The 19,733-nt window shown below is 34.5% G+C and overlaps 1 protein-coding gene across 3 annotated transcripts in view; it reads left to right on the top strand.

The window, feature by feature from the left end:
- The window catches only part of Acadvl (Acyl-CoA dehydrogenase very long chain), a 164,626-nt gene extending 152,784 nt beyond the window's left edge, over positions 1–11,842 (top strand). For 2 of the 3 annotated variants that reach the window (XM_089592490.1, XM_014349418.3), the window contains 3 exons: positions 10,959–11,312; positions 11,393–11,605; positions 11,674–11,842. In XM_089592490.1, the coding sequence (XP_089448616.1) occupies positions 10,959–11,312; positions 11,393–11,605; positions 11,674–11,811 (705 nt within the window). In that variant the 3' untranslated portion in view covers positions 11,812–11,842. The remainder of the gene's footprint in view (positions 1–10,958; positions 11,313–11,392; positions 11,606–11,673) is intronic. The other variant, XM_014349419.3, reaches the window with a different exon arrangement.
- The last annotated feature ends 7,891 nt before the right edge of the window (positions 11,843–19,733 follow it).

Genomic DNA, 19,733 nt, shown 5'->3' with positions numbered 1-19,733 from the left:
AAAACTATCGTACCCTTTCTTAGCAGTATCAGCAAAACATAATTCGTATCTACGATTAAACTAAGTTACATTTAATCAATGTGATAAAATAGTAAATGCTTACAAATGCTCAGCTATGGAATTATTAAAATGGATTTACTTATCAGCTGATAATTCATGGTTATTTTTAACACGTAATAAAAAACAATTAAGCTTTATCTGTTTTAATTATATGAATTGACAAGGAAGAGTAAAATGTATAGGTTTTTTACAAATGAATAATGGGTGAATGGGTAAAACTAACCTTAACTAGTAAACATAAGATAATCATTCAGATACAATACACCTATTAGATAGAAGTTGATTTGAACTTGACTATGTTACATAAACCCTGAAGAGACACAAATGCCTTCCATGACGCTGTAAAATTGATTTGATTGAACGAGCTATAACTGTAATTTACGCTAACGACTCATTTACTAAAGAATCTGACAAAACATCTATTGAAAGGAAAGAAATTCGAACACCTATTACTTTTGAGATGAAACTCACCGTTCGTCAAGTAGAGAAGATTTCCCCACCAACATCACCGTAAAAAGAAAAATGAAATACCTACTCAATATTAATTTTAAAAACGTACGTGTCTTCCACTAAGGGTTATAGAAGAAAAGAAAAAGAAAAGAGACTTTTTTAACCATTTCTTTCGATTTAGAACCCTAGAATATTGTCATGCCATTAGACATCGACTAGGAAGACTACCCCAGTGATATACAAAATATATGAATCCTGAAAGTACTATTTAAGCATTACAGGACGATGAACTCAAACATCACATAAAATACGCTGACCCCATTAAATGGAGCGTAAAATGCAAAATGGACCTGAAATTAACTAATTTTTTTCGTGAATGACATATCAAAGACATGTTATATCACATGTTGTGTACAATATAATGACATATTAAAGACATGTTATATTACAGGCAGAAGACACAACGATGTCTACAGACTTCAGAAATAATGCTAACTTTTGATAAAACCATCGATTTACAAAAAAAAAATTAACAGTTGCAGAAGATAAACCCAATAATAGAATAAGCTACATCCTGCGACAATAAAATACATCACTTAGTTGTATGAATTCAATTTTCAGCTTTATAAAAATAAAGAACTTTATATTTAGTGCAATGATTACCATCACGTATTTAAGTTATACTAGAAGATACGTATTTAGATTTATAGAATACTTGAATATTAATTCTATTACAATCACTTAGATCATTTAAATCAATAATTCAAACTTAAGTTATACATCGCAATCTTAACTCAAAACTATTCATGTATAAAAACTATGTATTTCTATGCACAAACCCAAGCATGAATTTTATTCACTAACATGCATATGTAGAACAAACATTAACAGCATGATCTTACGTATTAAACACATACAAACATATACACAGTTATTCAATCAAGCACGTAAAATGGTCTTCAATTACATTTATAGAAGTATTTTTACCATGGATAATCAAGACCCAAAAATCGTCGAAGTAATGGGTGATGGACACCAACTTTGCACACTATTGCGGGAAAGTTACATCTGACTAATACTAAAGAAAATTTTTGAAAGTTTTGGAGTGGTCCAGTCCATAGAACAAGAACTCTTTGCTTTGGACTACTTGAGTTACGAGGTGATCTTTATTTCACCACAAGAAACCAAAAAGTGGCGAAGCAGTTTAGAATCACCCCAACATTACAAGCGCTTATTAATGCCAAAACTCAAGTACCGCATAAGAAAACTAACCTGACCACAACTGTAGAAACCCTTTCAGATAGTCATGAATAAGAAACTGTTTTAACATTACGATTTATAGGAGTAAATCGTAATCGCACGAAGATAATTGCGATCATAAAATGCTTTACATGGTCAATGTATTATTTTTTTTTGTAACACAAGTATCTAATTCAGAATATTTATTTTTCAACCAAACAACAAAAACGGGGAAATGTTATTCTTGTTCATATAACATAAAAATGTTGAATGGGTGTAAGACATACGACGTACAATAGTATATTACATAACTAAGTGGCCAAAAGATTTGAAAATAGGAAAATCAGAGAATATTAATACGAATAAAAATACGGAGAAAAAAAGTGAATCAATGCAACCGATTTCACGACCAAATGCCCTTCCTCATAAATTAATGGCTAAAGTACCGGTGATGATGACACTAAAAAAAAAGAAACTGCTTATGATAACGTTCTGCCTGTTTAACGACATCAGATACCATTCATTAGATAATAAACAAAATGACGGAAATACTATGAACATAGTGTTCGCTACATATTTTAATAAAGAGTCAAATGTGAGAGCCCTTGAATTCATGGAGTCTAATATTTAGAACATGAGAATCGTGGAAAATCGGAAATGATAATCCATCCTTTGTGTGAAAATGTCATATATAAGGCAAATACTGAAGTGCATATCCATCTATGTAAAACACAACGAAGTATGCAGAAAACTTGCCCCATATAAGATAGTGTCAGCATAGTGAAGTTTGATTGGCACTACAGATTATGTTTTGAAACTGGTGTCATAACAAATCTCGAAGTATTAAATAGATAAACTATCGAACAACAAGAAATTAAAGAAAATTCTGTAACTTTGACAACCCAAGAACATAAAAAGACAAAAAAAGCCTTTTTGTGCACAGAAGTACACAAAAATTGTGTATACATATACATTAGTCCACTATAATTGTAATAAATCCTACCATTATTTCTTTTGTTTTGCACATTATACTGTGTTTTATGGTTATAATACTAATTCGTATATTTCAGATTATTTCTAATGAATTTCGACATATAAGATTAGAAGAATAGGAGGATACTAAGTAAATACTTTTTTGAAAATTTTTGAAGTATTTGATTTATCATAATCCACTTCTTACCTTGAATCAGATTACTTTTATGTGTATATATACAAGGTGACTCATGAGGACTTAACGTGCTTTTAGAATACATACTAATAACATTGAAAAGTTATGAGGACAGTCCGCATAAGTACGATTTTGTCCTCATAATAACTTTATTTACATAATAATGTCCACATAAGTCACCATTTATAAAGATATATATATACATATATATACATATATATATATATTTACATATATATATATAGATCAATCAAACGAGTAACTCATAAAATATATCTCCTCCAATTTTCAAAGTGGGAGAGGAGCTAAAGGTATAGAAATAGTGAGTAAATTATTACTTCGGTTCGTAGTTTCGCGAGCTGCCGAGCACACAGAGCGGACTAGCCACTGTGGCTGCTATGTGATACATTTTTTCATACTCGCTCACAATCGAAGTAAGCAAGCTTAAAAAACGTTATCATATGTAAACCTATAGATTTAAGCTACTTTTTTTGATAGTTTGTTTCTTTTTGCTAAATTTTTTTTGGAGTAGAAAAAGAGTTTGTAATTTTAGAATTAAATTTGAAAAATTGGCACTTAATACATGTTTTTTTTTTTTTTATCAGCTATACAACGATAGAGGTGCCTCACACTCTATAGTATAATAATATTCTTACGAATACCTGTTGCTGTTATTGTTATCTGTAGTTTCTAGACAAGTTTGCTCGTATTATATTTACTTTGATTTGTAAATATCGTTTTAATCTGTTTAATAATAATTCGTATTACGTTTTGTTCTTTTTTTTCGTTATTTTATCCCAGCATAACCTTTAATTAAGTGGTATATTGAATATGAGTTAATCATAGTTACCATCGCTACAGTTTTAAAGAAGATATCGATGGAAGGAACAAACCAGCTCAAATGAAAGAATTTTCTACTTCGAAATTATTACATCTGGAGCAGACATAAAAAAAAAAAGTGAGTCAGCCGAAATTGAATCAGAAACAAAAAATAAATTATAAAGAAAAGCTGTAAAACAACACATCAAATAAAAAATCTAAAATTGTCAAAAAATCTGTTCCTTGCATTAACAGCGAAAAGTGTGAAAAATGAAAGAGATAAAATAGTTTTGAGTTCACGTTTTACTTGTTACTTAATATTATTCTTTCATAATTTTTTGGTTTTAAAGGTAAAATTATAATTAATGTTAAAAAATGTATTTTAGGAAATATGACGCTTCAACTGCAGTTCAATTTTCTTTTCAAAAAATAGAGTTAGAGATAAAAAACAAACAAACTGTCGAATAAAGTAGTTAAAATCTGTAGGTTTACATGTTATAATATTTTCTTAACTTGCTTCCTTCGATTACGAGCGAGTATAAAAAAACCAGGCGAAAAGAAATTCCAGCGAGGTATTGTAATTTGGTTCAACTGGGGTAATTCGTCCAACCAACTAATCCATTTAGAAACTATTGGTGGTGGCAAGGGTTGATCCTATGACACTTTCAGCAGCCACAGAGACTGAAAGAGAATTTTGCCCAAAATAATAACAGGCGAAAACCATCTCAAAGGGTCAAAGATCTTCGCCAACTGTCTCAGTAATGATCGTCTCGTCCAAGACTGAGGACTAAGATCAACGACTAGTTGGAATTGAAATTCATCACTTTTGGGATTCCAAGACAAGCCAAGAACAGAGACCGTTTGATCATAGTCTTTGAATTCTTTGAGCTTGCTAATCTTAAACTTATCAGGGATCTTTGAGAGTACTTCCGCCGAGTTAGACCATTTTCTCAGAGGAAAACCGCCTGATTAAGCTAAATCTAGAAGTTCAGCGCCCTTTTGCTGTGCTTCCAAAAGAGAGTAAGCGCCAGAGAGACAATCGTCAACATAGAACTCTTCTGGGATAATTTTGGCGGCTCTTGGATGTGAATGAATACTATCCATTGCCAGCTGTCGAAGAACATGAGTAGCCAAATATGGCGAGCTGACCAGGCCATAAGTGACTGTAGTGAGTAAATAAGTTTTTACTGGATCAGTTAGTTATGAGCGCCAAAGAATAGCCTGAAAGACCTGATCCTCAGGGTGAACCATTATCTGTCTGAACATTTTCTCCGCAGCAGTAGTGAATACAAAACTATAAAATCTCCATTTAAGAATGATCTCAAACAAATTATGTCATAAATTAGGGCCTAAATGCAAAACGGAATTCAACGAATGGCCTTCACGTTTTTTGAATGATCCATTAAATACAACTCTTAATTTTCAAGTTTCACCGTTAGTTTAATAAACACGATGATGAAGTGAAAAATATTGAGCATGATAAGGTTCATGACCTTTCCTCATATGACCCAAGGCTGAGTACTCGGGCATGAACTGGTTATAAGCCTTATACAATTCAGGATCTCTGAGGAATCGTTGCTCTAGCTGCTTGAGCATAGACAATGCAGCCTGATGCCAGAACTTATTAGCAGCTTTGAGGTTGTCTGCCGAAGCTTTGAAGGGCAAATAGACCATATACCGGCCATCAGGTTGCCTGGAATGAGTGTTAGAGAAATGCTCTTCACATTCAGATTCCTCAGGACTTAACGTAATTTAGATATGGGCTCCTCAATCGACCAAAATTTATGTACAAGATAAAAAAGATTAGAATTATCTATGATATGTAAAGAAACAGGGTCTGATGAATTTAACGACGATAATGAAGATACTGGGCCTGACGGTAGCCAACATAGTTTGGAAGATGAAGCTATGGGTTGACCAGCTTCACCTATTTTAACAAAATTATTTATTATTGCAGCATGAACAGATGCATCAAATAATAAATCTATTTTATCCAGCCCCAAAAAATTGGGATTAGCCAATTGCAGACCCTTTATATGGCTTAAGTTTATTACCTCACAACAAACTAGAGGTTTCTAAGAAGTGATCCAAGGCACTACCAAAGCTTCAACTTCCAAACTAAAATTGGATTCAAAATAAGATTGAATTTTGAATTGAACTGACTGTTTTACATTTACAGATTAGTCTCCTATACCAGACAACGAGATGTTGGTACTGCGACTCTTAAAATTCAATAAGTCATAAAGAGATTTGGAGACAGTAGATGATTGCGAGCATTGGTCAATTAATGCTCTCACTTTGAGACTCGAACCATTAGAATCAACAATGTAAACCACTGCAGTGGCAAGAAGAACTCTGGGTGCTCTGGGAAAGTTCACTTCAGAAGCAATACCGGCATTAAGACATGACCTGTTTTTAGGATCAGGATTCTCGTTATTCTTTTCATTATTAGGTTTGCCCTTGTGAGAATCAAACTCATCTTTATGCATTAATGTGTTATGCCTTTGATGACATTTAAAGAAATTAAATTTTGATGTGCACTTATTTGAACTATGTTTACCAAAACAATTAAAACAAATTCTTTTGCTTTCAACAAAACTCTTTTTTCCATTCCAGGGCTTTAATTTGAAACTGTCACATTGGTACAACTAATGAGTTTGATTACAGAACAAACATTTTGGTGTATTGGTTTCAGAAGAATGAGCTGCAGTTTGATGTACTACAATTGACTTATTAGGTTTGCGCCTTTGGTCCAGATTGATCGGGGTTTTTCTAGCAGAAGCTTCTAAAGTTATAATTTGGGCTCTTATGAATTAACGTAGTTGTATTAGCGTAGGCGCATTGCTACTGCTCCCCAGATGCTTCTGCCAATCTTTATACGTGTGGAAATCGAATTTGCTAGTCACGAGAGCAATGAAAATGTCATTGTCACCCATATGTCTTTCCATGGCTGACAAAGAATCAAAGGGACCCAGCATTTCTTTGGAAATGCGTTTTATTTCAATGCGAGAAGAGTTTTTCATTTGTTGGGCACTAATAATGTTGCTGGTATATGAGGACACTAATCAACGCTGGTTGTCGTAGAAGACAAGCAGGGTCTCCCAAGCCTATGAGTAGTTTTCCCCAGTAAGAGGAATTGTTTTAATTGAATCTGAAGCATCACCAGTAACATAAGTACGTTAGTGCTGGTACCTAATAATACCTGGGAGATCCTGCTTCCTGTGTACCAAAGCTCTATAGACATCTCTAAAATTCTCCCAACAATCAAGGTTACCATTGAAAACTGGTAAATCAATAGAAGGTAACGAGGCATAACCTTGCACAAAATTTTGAGGTGGGGCAAAGTTGGGAGGTACAGGAGCTGGATTATCGGTTGATAACGAAAACAGGTAGTTCTAAAAGTCCCCAACGGCCGAATAAAAAAGGTCTTCACCACCCTCAAACACGCCAGTTTTAAAATAGTCGTGTTGTTTATCAAGAGGATCCAAAGTCATAATAGTAGTATTAATTGTTTTAAATTGTTCAAACGCATCTTCAATTTGTTGTAGTCGAGCCACAGCTTGACTCTTTGTCATTTTGGCCGAGCCAAGTTTTTTAAAATTAATGAAAGCATTCTTTATTTTGGTATAAAGGCCAAGCTGCGTTGAGTAATATGCATCCATAGTGACCAAACATTATCTGCACCTGGCAGTGACAATCAAGCTATTTACAGTACAAATTGTTTAAACAAATATAATAAAATAGTAGAAAATCTCTAAATTGAATACTTATATAATTAACGCAAATCAATACTTGCACTAGTGCTTAAATAAACTGAAATTTTCTAATTTTTATCGCTAAATTGAATCGTGTAATTAATAGTTATTTAAATTTACTAGAAATCGCAATTTAAAACCTGTTAAAGGAGCAGCCGTAGACGACGCAGGTGATCAGCTACCTGCTTAATTGAGTGCGAAGAATGTATGCAGGACCTTGAAGACGACGACTATGTGCACAGGTATTCAGGCCCATGCAATGGGTATCCAGGCATTAAAGTGGCTCAATCACATCGACGGTTTACCTTGAACCTGCAGGCAATGGCGGCCTGCAGCTATGATGAGAAGCACTTTCAAGTGCTATGATGCCCTGCAGTGACAGGCGAGCACACCGTAAGCGTTAGCCCGCTGCCGATAAAACCCTTGTTGTTCTGTGGAGCAAGAAGGTTTATAAGTACGGCACACAAAGGAAATTAAAAGAGCGAGGGCACCAATGGCCGACTATGTGCGAGCCATGTGCTTATGAGTGTAAGAGAGCACTATGTATATGGCTACGAAGGCCAAGGCTAAATATAAGCCAATTGTTTTCTATGTAGCTAAAAGCTATTTACCAAAGTAGCAAACGAGTAATAGGACTCGAGCTAGTACAGCTAAAAATAAGCTGAGCTTTCATGTGAAGCTAAAAGCTATTTACCAAAGTAGCAAACGAGTAATAGTACACGACCTAGTACAGCTAAAATAATCTGAGCTTTTACATGAAGCTAAAAGCTATTTACCAAAGGTGGCAAACGAGTAATAGTACTCGAGCCAGTGCACGAAACAAAAAAAAATGAATCTGCCTGCTCAACGCAGGAAGAACAAGATGGCCAGTGAGTGTGTACTAGGGCCTGTGCACTAAAAGATGGCGACAAATCGTACGAGAAAAGTGTAGCAATAAGCTTCGCAACGAAGCCAACGAGTATGTACTCGAGTTCGTGTACGATGAGAAAAAGCACTGAACTTACCACAGGTACCAAGTGTTGTTGTATGCGAGTGTGTGTGAGAGAGAGAAAGATACGCCCAACGCACTGGCGCGCTGACCGCGTCCGCACGTCGCTCGTGAAGTAGAAGTTGGTTAAGATGGCCCACTTTGTAACTCGCACGTGGCTAATAATAAGCCAAAGCTTTCCACTCACCCTTTCGATCCGGCTCGAAGGACAAACGTTTAGGATTGAAAACCCAAGAATTGTTGACTGTATGATTTGATTTCCCGGTTGCGAGGGAAAAGAGTGGAAACCAAATTGCTTGGTTTTATTTAAAGATTAATACTCACACTTTTTTATATACATAACAAATAATAAAGTATATTAACAGCAGGAATTACAACACTTGATGAGAAAAAAAACTGAAAAACTGTGGTAAACAACAAAATTACGTTTTATGTGCGCTAGTTTAAGTATATTGAACGAAGTTGAAAAACAGTTATTTTACTAATATAATTAACTAAAAATGATGTTGTTTGAGTCACGCGAGTAAAATAAACAAGACATTTTCTTTTTCTATTTAAAATGATTTACTCGAGAAAATGTCTACTTTGTTAGTGTACACAGTGACCACACTGTGGTTTACTGGACGAGCGATCAGTGCGGACTGACTAAATGCTTATAGGCGAGCAGTCGTGAGCAGCCAAAGTAACTTAAACGTGGAGCGCTATGATTGGTGGTTACGCAGGACCATCATACGCACGCTATTGGTTACAAAATTTTAAAGTTAATTTCTAGCGCGAATATATAAATTCTATATAGTTAATGTTTGTAATACTAATTTGATGTTGAACATACGTATTCATGGATTTGAGACATTCTTAAATACTGTTCCTCTCCTAAAAAAATGAGTGTCACGTGACTGTCAATAGAATACGTCTTGATCTGATTGGTCGTGACTGACAAAAGGCGGTACATTTAAATGTACATATGTGATTAAGTAGACAAGCGCTGGCTAATCAAGGTCATTTTATTAGTTTGAACTTAAATTCATTTTTAAAATTTAATCATTTAACTTAAATTCAATAATTATTAGAAATATGTTTAATTAAAAAAATTTTGGGAGTTAGTGCGCAGGGCGTGCAGGAAGCAAAGCCTCCTAGTACTTAATAAATAAATGATTCTCACATTAAATAATTATTTATTACGAAAATTCGTACGAAAGCCGTGAAAACAAATCACAAGTTACTTGAAAAATTATTTCTATCAAATGATTTCTTATTTTACAACTACTGAAAAAATTTGTTAGTAATGTATGACTATTAACTACCCAAATTGCTGAGTGCAATAAGGCTTATGATTACAGCTTGTTATTTAGAGCATTCCCGAAAATAATTAGAGTTTCTTATCTTATCGATCTAATTATGTTAATACTATTTAAACTGTGTTACATACTTTATTGTGAGAAGCTGTTTTATTGAACAATTTGTCAATCAGTATATTTCTTTATTACGTCTTTGACTCATGATACACGGTTAAAGAAAATAAAAAATAAAATCATGTTCTAATTGTCAGTCATTTAATTCTTTTTCTTGAGCTCCAAAGTATGTCGCCAAACGGAGGCTTAATTAACTAAAGAAATGGTAAAGTCAAGTGGCAATACTTCTTTTTTTCATAAAATAGTTATTTTTTAAATTAATTTAGTTAATTAACTAAATACCTAGAGGGATCTCTTTGTTAAGGTAGACAATTCTTAAAAAGGTGAAGCTGTAGAATAGGATTAAAGAGATTGAATTTAACCAAAATATTTGGGGCATACCAGCAAAAATACTTATTTTCCGATGTTTAAAAATTTTAGTGGGCAAATCTGAAGTAAACGGTAGGGGCGTGGTCACCGACGCTTTGTCTTCTTTCTCAACCTTATCTCGTCACGCTCTCACATAACTCGATGGGGGCTAATAAATGTATATCTGTCTTTGTGGGCTGATCTCTATACTCATTACCCATATCTAGCTTAATCATTTTCGGCCTACACAAATAAATTTTGTCCTCAAACACGACATGTATTGACATACTCAATTCTAACATAGTTAAGAAAATTAAAATTGTGTATAAATATTAACATTAAATTATCGAATGCCTACAGTTCTTAATTTTTCTGTCTGTTTAGATGTTTTTGATTTCTGAGTGTGCTGTTTCGTTATCACAAAATTAACAAAAGTTTCAATAAAACTACCTGCTTACACTGTTAGCATTATAACTAAAAATTTTCTCAGTTGCCTAAACTTTTTATTCTAAGTTAGCTATGTTTAAAATTATCATGTTACAAGTTACAATTTAGTTAAATATAATTATTTTATAATTTGAATGAGTAGCAGTCAAATAATCGTCTTAATGTCTAGAAAGCATATCTGAAAAAAAATTAGAATAGTATTATTTTTATAAATGCAGCTTTAAAACAAAAATGTATAATTTCAAGCAATAAAAAAGACAATTCTTTTATAGGTATTCGCTTCAGAAGCTGCTTGGTGGGTTTGTGATGAAGCTATTCAAATTCTTGGAGGAATGGGATACATGCAGGCAACAGGCCTTGAAAGAATTTTACGTGATCTAAGAATATTTAGAATTTTTGAAGGGACGAATGATATTCTCCGACTGTTCGTTGCCTTAACCGGCATTCAATATGCAGGAAGTCATTTGAAAGAGTTACAAAAAGCTTTTAAAAATCCTACTGCTAATTTGAGTTTAATAGCTGAAGAAGTTTCTCGGAGGGCAACTAGAGTTATTGGACTGAGCTCACCAAGCTTGTCTCATGTTGTCCATGAAAGTCTTGGAGAATCGGCTGCTATTTGTTCTAAGGTAGACAGTCTTAAATAATCATATAAACTGAATAGTTTATCCGTTATGGATCTGATTTTTTTTTTTTTTTTTTTTTTTAGAGCATCGAGTCCTTCGGCTCAGTGATTGAATCAGTACTTGCTAAATACGGTAAGAAAATAATTGATGAACAATTTATACTTAATAGACTTGCGCAAGCCGCAATTGATACGTACACGATGTCTGTGGTTCTTAGTCGCGCCAGTTTATCAAAAAAAAGAAAACTTCCTAGTGCTGAACATGAAATTTTAATCGCTCGAGTATGGTGTGCAGAGGTAATATTTTAAATAAAAAACTGTTAATAACTTAAAAAGTAAGTTACATGAGATTAACGGATTTTCAGGCTTCCAGTCGTGTTGCTTACAATCTAAAGGCTGTTGCTGCATCCAAAAACTTAGATATTTTTAACCAATTAAATCAAATATCAAGAAACGTTTGTGATGCTGGTAACGTGGTTCAAAAAAGTCCTGTGGATCTTTGATATGTATACTATTAATAAAAGATAAAACCTTTTTCACTTTTTTCTTTTAATGTTTGGTACTATTTTTTCATGCCTGGGAACATACCTTTTTTGTTCTGTTTACTTTATATGAGTATTATACAAAATATAATTAAATTATTAATTATCACCTGGGTACTATTGATTAAGAATCATATCTAAGAATTACGTAAATTATTGAAAAAATTTATCAAAGAAAAAAAAATGCGTTTATATTTAAGCTGTTACTGAAACTAAAAAAGCTCTTTAATTACAAACATAACCATTTCTTATTCTGAAACCTATTTTTTGTTTTCAACAATATATTATTCTTTTAGATTAAATCTGTGTCAAAAATAGAAATAATTAAAAAAAATTCTTATCAGTACGTAGTAGTAATAATTGTACTTCTCACAATGCTGTAACAATTAAGATTTAAGGGGCTCGCCCAGTGTGACAAAGAACGGTGGCTCAAATCTCTTTAGGAACTTTTTTTTTTTTTTTTTTTTTTTTTTTAGAAATTGGTTGAAAAAAAAAAATACGTAAAATTCAAAATGTGTGGTATGGTGTGGTGCTATGATCGGAAGACTAGAAGTACGTCAAGAGGGGTGGGGCAAAGGGGGAGAATCAAGCAAAGTCCACTTCCGTAACGCTTTTTCTCAAGGTCACCAGTCTCAAATCGTTGATTTACTGCGTAGGGCAGAATGCGCCTATAGAAGTATAACTTCAAAAAGTTCTTGTTTATTTAATCAATGCATCATTAGCAAGTACGCTGGAGGTCACTGGGTGCCATTCGACGCTATGCAAAGTTTTGTTCCCAGCCTGCATACACACTGACAAGCTTGCGAAAATCTCTACCCTAACAATTCATTCTACCTTGACAATCTTCTGGACTATGCGGCTTTCTGACTTTTTCTTTCTTGGAAGATCCTTACACAGGCACACAACACTCTTTCTCTTTCTCTCTCTTACTCGGTGACTTCTCGCCAAGGCTCTTAACAAACGCCTGGATGCCTTTCTCATACACTAAGGCCCACTGGCTAGCGTAGATTATTGGCTCATGGCATCGGTCAAACTCACTTTTTTTCATACGATCTAGACTGCTGCTGATTTGTCCTTAACCCTAGCTTATTCGTACTTCCCGACGCTATAATTCAAAGCTTGTTACATGGGTGCATTTCTTTAAATACCAAATATAATACAATGCTAATATTCCAAATTAATATCAGCGATTACAAGCTTCATTTCTTACACCTTTCATGTTTCATATAATATGTGTATAGATTCATTTGCAGACTATAATTCGTCGTGCCTCTTCGACTATGTGCTTCATATTTCTATGATCTTCTCTTCTGTTTTCTCGGTAACCAGCATCATCCTATACCTGGTAGCTGTCTCATTTTTTTCGTATAAAACTGAAAACCAGACCAAACACACAAAATGGCTTTAGAAAAAAAAACTTAATCGCATATCGTGATTAAACCAAATTCATTGCGCTCTAAGCTTAGTGGAGAAAAAAAATGTCTTCGTCACACTTGGATCCAGAGAAAGATTTTTGCTCCGTTTTTTCCAAGTACAAAATAGGAGTTATCTTTAGGAATTCCATTTAGTTCTCCAACACTATAAGATTAGGGAAGGATCCCACACCTAAGCTACAGAAGAGTGGTATAGTATATAGGATTAAATGTGAGTGTAGTTTGTTTTATGTAGATCAGAGTAAGCAAAGTCTTGTCATGTATAATTATTTTTTGTTACAATATAAATTGAAAATTAGATTTTAATAAATCGCAATGTGACAGGTCTTTCTGTATAATATCAGAAATCAGATAGGCAGTCAGTGCTGGGGCCACCAGTAAAAATACTGTGTTATACACCTAGAGATATAAGAATAAAGTGCGCGAGAGCAATGCCAGCATGCAAGTGGCAGCGTGATCAAAGTCAGAGAGAGATCACTGCATAGAGAGAATCTATCTCGACATAACAATAGCAATAAATAAGCTCAAAGTTTTGCTATAATGAGCTAGCTTCGCAATTAAGTTTAGTAAGATCTAGTAGGTGGCGTCGAGGTAAAATTGAAGCCACGTGCAATCAAAGATAGTAAAAAGTAGTTATAAGATGCCCCATCAAATTGTTGATTATCCTAGTAGTTTATCAGCAGTACACCAAGAGCATAGTTGTTAGTCCTGCAGCTAGACATCGTGGTACAGATGACACTCTTCTTTCACGGGCAAGTGAAATAAATCGCTTGTAACCCTGGATCGCCAAAATAACCGAGAGCCATGAAAAAATAGGCGTTCGAAACGTCAACGTCTCCGGCGAAATACCAGGAGACGTATCTAGCCAGAGCACAACCTGCTCGAACGCCTCAGAATTCCGTGGCCGTTTAACCATGCAGCCTGGTGTCGTCAGATATTTTCTACTTCAAATGTAAGCCCACGAAAGACAGCCCTGAAGAGTACGAGCAGCCAAAACGACCTCCTTAGTGGTCATCTCAACGGCATACCTACAGAGAAGGTATCCTCCATGCTCACTTTCTCGACTAACGATGAGTGGTTAGTTATCCGGGGAAAGACCTGAAGACGAGATGTTCTTTGGTCAGCGGCGTACCTCCCTTCAGTATGGTATCCGTACAAGATACTTAAAGGATAAGAGTCAAGCTACCCGCAGTCGGCTCTCCATCATTAAGAATAATAATAATGAATAACTGGACATTTCACCACTAGCCCTTTTCAGGACCATTATAAGTATTTACCTTCCCTTCTTAACCATTGATCTCATCGGTTCTTTTAAGGGCCCCTAAGTTTAAACTACTTTGCCAACAAATACATTTTTACTACCATTTCCGAGAACGATTTGTTGACTAAAAGACTTTGTAAAGCTGGCCACTTCTAAATCAAGTCAGTCATTCAATGACAGACGTCACGAGCGGAGTTGTTCGTCGCAAGGCTGGGAACCCCGGTGACTGACGACCCTACATTACCCTCTTAATTCTAAGCATTCAACTAGGAATCATCGATCCTCCCCAAGGCTTGCGCTGGGAGAGCCTAACAGCTATGAAAGAAAAATGAACTTGAGCCAACAGGGCAGTCTCCAACGAGAAAGCATCATAAACCAATCTCTTATCCATCTTAGATCACCAAAACAACTGAATCTGTTAAAAAAGAAGGTGCTTTAGACACCAACGTCTTTGACGTTGTTCCAGGAGACGTCGGGAAAGAGCTCTACAACCAGCTCCAAAGCTTAAAAAGTTGCAGTTTTCCTCCTGATCAGTGTGGTGCTACAGTAACAGACCAGAGAAGATCACCCTGACGTATAGAGGCAATGACATTTGCTGGGAAGTCGCAAGAAGTTGGATTGGAAGGAAAACTTTAAATGTACGTAATAAATACAATTTTAGGCGTCAAGAAAATGTCGCTGAACATTTATCGAGATTAAAGTAGCATCAAAATTGATAAATAAAGAATTCATTAAGTAAGAGATCAGCTTTTCAGTATAACCTTCATAGCAATATCTTGAATCTTCCAAATTTTTTTATAGGTAGGCTATGTATTTGTATTTTAGTGTCGATAAAAAATGTAGAGATTAAGCTCCAGAACTCTCTTGCTGTGGTAATAAAGTTGTGAGATAGAGAAGAAAATTTTTTTTAATTATATATTTTTTGTGAGTTTTAAATCCTTACAGCTTTAAAAAATAGCCCTGTATACGAGAGAAACTGCAAATCAACGGCTCGTTAGGGCCAACGATTATATTATGGCATAAAAAACGCATGGTACTTTTAAGCATGATTATATTTTTTTTTCATTTTTTTACAGCTTATTATTTGACTTAATAAACTGTATGGATTCCAAGCAAATATGTTTTTAATAAGAACATCTTTGTTTTGAAAAGTGTCAGAAATAGCAGAAGCTTGGACGAAGCAGATGGGGGCTGCTAGTATATGGGTGATTCTGCTGTAACGTGTTCAAATCGTGTCTGGTACTCATACTCACGTGCCGTAATGAAATCTAAAACTTTAAAAACGTCAAATTGTGTTAAATATTGTCGACTTTATTATTGACGTATTATCTTATACTAACATAATGATCTCTTCATTGAGATAATCAATCATTTAGATTAAAATTTTCCATTCCGACCCATGTCCGCAACTCAATTTCACTCATGAAAGCTTTGACAGGTAAACAATAAGACTAATATGCCACTTGGGCGTGTAAGCATTGTATACTTTAGCTATAAGTGATTAGATTTGTACCTTAGTCACCCAAAAAATCGACAAACACGAGTGAGTTTTCACTGTATACATTTTGTCCGCATATTTGCATCATAATCGCGGTTTTAACAAAAATCAATTCAAACTAGTAACTTTTTGGATTGGAAATGCTAACCAATAACCAATGATCACTTTTCAAAGTGTAGGACTAAAATGAATGAATCCTTGCGACAGTAGTACCTGAAGTTGTTACCTCTCGAATAGCCAAGCTCTTTTTTTTTGCGTATTTCGCGCGTACAAACATTTCATTTCGTTCTAACCCCCGATATAACAACCCCTCAGTGTGCATGTGCAGGTACGCAAACTTTATTTTCATCGCTGCTGGGCTAAAAGACGAGACATATGTTTCGGGGTTTTGTGTAATTGGCCCTTTTTCGCTACATAAATGCAAAAACGGTGCTGCTGCTTTCAAGGTTGGCAGCCAAGTGGTATGCACTCCAATAGGTGGCTTTACTGGGGCTTAAATAAAAGCAAAAACACATTCCTAATAATTAAAATAAAAATCTTTGAATTTTATGCCCCGAAGGAAAAGTTATAATGATTTTATGGAAAATACTGAATTTTAGCCAACATCACATTATTAGCGATATTTACGTTCTAATTGAAACAGCTATAACTTTTGAATGGAGGCATAAAATCAAAAAAAATTTTTTTTTATTCAATAGGTCTTGATCCCAGCTTTTATTTTAGCCCAGTAAAAACACTCGAACTGTTGAAAAAACTGAGCTACACGTGCTAGAAAGTGACACAATTTTTTTAAAATCGATGAAAGCTGACTTTTATAAAATTTCGTATAACGTTTGACCAGCAAATTTTATAGTTGCATCGCTTCAAATGTTTATTACTGATGTTGTGTACAGTAGAAATACTATAAAAAAAATTTTTTTTAACCATTTTCTTTTAAAAAAATTTTTTAAGTTGATCTGACCAAGTTATGGCAGAATCACCCATATATATATATTTTTTTTTATATTATAGTGCTCTACGTTCGGCTCCTTTAATAAGTGCACTACTATGGGCACTCAGCACTTGGGAAAGGAACAAGGAAAGGGATGGGAAGCCTCCCCCATTACTGGGAGAGGATAAAGGGGGAAATTAGGCAATTTTTGCTGCGAGAAGGTCGCCTAAACTCTCCTCGAGGAGCATTGCATGGTAAAAAAGCACAGGTGAAATCTCACATATGTACTTGCCCAAAAAGTTGCACTGTCCGGGAATCGAACCACGGTCTCCCGCGTGCCAATCCACGACCTAGCCGACTGAGCCACCGTGCTGTCGTCCCCCATTTATATAGGCATTGTTTGTTTACACACAAAACTGCTGTTTGCCGCTGTCTGCTTGTTAGATTTAATTTATGTTGCTGTTTTTAAGTCTTAAACCATCTATAGTATTGAAAATAACAAAGTTATATTTGCGAATCCAACATGATGAAATTATGTTTAATTTGCAAACCTGAAGCAATTCCAGGCTGTGGTATTAGTTTTTACTCGTGAGGATATAGCACTACGTACCATACAATGTATAACCTTACAACTTCTGTCGGGGCACACAATATTATGGTTGATATTATTTTTTTACAGATTTCCCAAAAACGAATCTTCTCGACGAAAGTGGATTGAAGCTTTGAAATTAGACTCTCAGTGTAATGTTAATAGTGCTTTCATTTGCAGTAGTCATTTTAACACTACATGTTTTGTTGATAATGACAAGCAACTTCAGCGTCGCACATTACTTGCAGGATCTATTCGACGATTAGATTCACTTGAATTTCATAAGTTATCTCCGAAAAATAATGTTCAATGCTTGAATATCCCAAGTCAACATTGTATCAAGGAGACGGCAGCATCAAAGAAGAAAATCTTGAGGTTTCTGAAAAGCAGAAAACAGCACAGAATTAAGTGCATCGTCTTTAGAGCTGGATATAGACAGTTATGATAATTCTATTAATGAGTGTACTGATAGTATAGCTGTAAATATTTTAGTAAGCCATTTGTCTCCACACTTTCTCAGATACCACAATGGTAATAGACAGAAATATTAAGAAAAGGTAGTACGAAATTGCATTATATTTATTCAGGTAAATAAAGTGTCATACAAATATTTGATATGTGTTTTAGGAAATGCCAATTTAAAGAGGATACTGTTGTTAAAAGAGTCAAATTTCAGCATAATCATGAGGTACTCTATATCAGTCGAGTGTATTTCGCTTCCAATGAAAGCTGGAGGAAGTTTCTTAAGTCTACCCAAAAAAAATTTGCTCCTTGAGAGTACAAGGGTCCAGCTTAAGAGAGTACAAACACGCATTAAACGCATACAGCACACCCGTCTGCTCGCAGCTATCCCAACTTTGGACTCGTACAGTTCAAAGCAACGCTGTACTGTAGAGCTCTTGGGAGCGGGCTGTCTGAGCCAACGCTTGGAACGTACACGTTCCAACTACCAAGCTCGAGCTGTAACTACCGATGTATAGTTACGCCCGAACAGAAATCTATTGAGGATACCTTCTTAGTTTGTGAGGACCTCTATAGGTATCCTACAGCGAACCTACTCAAAGTTAAGCGGGGTACAGTTGGTCCTCTTTAGATGTCCTAAATAACCGTGTACATAACCAAACTTAAAGCATTTTTCCAGTCAATAAATATATGTGTGAATTCAATAAAAGCGAGGGATAGAAATAGAGTTAATCTGTCAGAGTAAGAGAGCTGCTGGATTCAGTAAACAAATTATAATGACAATCGTTTGATAAATAAAAAACAATGTTTCCTACGTATATTTGAATTATTGCTTAAATGAGATATTTTGTGTCTCAAAAGTACCTAAATTGCTTATACTTTTAATACTTGATGTAGTTATTTAACATATAAGTATAATGCCACGAGCTTACATTTTTCATCACTCTGCACATTTTTGTTAAATAATGATTACAATTGCGGCGTTTAAGTAGTCGTAATTTTTTTAATTATTGTACAACACGTAAAAGTCATTTAAACAAGTATACGTTTTTTGTACCAATCTTTTTCTTATTCTATAATAAAACATCTGTAGGTATGATAGTGTATTTCATTATAATTTCATCTCACTCTCTTATAATTTTTTGTAAGTTTTAAAATTTATAAATTATACTTACATCTTGAGAAATTTATTTTATTATTATGAAACTGCGAAATGGCCTTGCCAACGAGAAGTATCAACTTACTAAATTATTGAATGGATTTAGTATAAACAATATATTTATTTCAACGTTTAAAAAAAAAAAGTTGGCAATATTATTTATAAATGTAAATAAAACATAAATAAAAGAAATTTAACCAAAACGATGAACTGCATTAAAAAAAAAAATCTGCAGAAAGTTGGAATCGATCCCGTAATAGCAAAACAATTCAAGCGGTGGCATAAGCATCAAGCAACATAGCTACCGAAACTTCGGTCCCCACTCATCTGAAAGCCACTTATATTCATTAATAACCTTCGGAGCTTGTCCTACAGTTCATAACAATTATGAGGAAAAATAATAAATTAGGGATTATAACTGAACTGCCATCCTTAAAAAAATAGCTGAACATTTTTTAAAAATAATACTAAATTTTAAAATAAGTATTAAAAGTAGGGGAAAAAGAAAAAAAGGGCGAGAGAAAAAATCAGTTTAATGTATATACGATAT

The sequence above is a fragment of the Copidosoma floridanum genome, unplaced genomic scaffold, assembly GCF_036245765.1.
Source record: "Copidosoma floridanum isolate Cflo_tuat_1 unplaced genomic scaffold, Cflo_Japanese_pri ptg000018l, whole genome shotgun sequence".
In the NCBI taxonomy this organism is placed as follows: Eukaryota; Metazoa; Arthropoda; class Insecta; order Hymenoptera; family Encyrtidae; genus Copidosoma; species Copidosoma floridanum.
The sequence above is the reverse complement of the archived record's forward strand: the minus strand, read 5'-3'. Positions and strand labels throughout refer to the sequence as shown.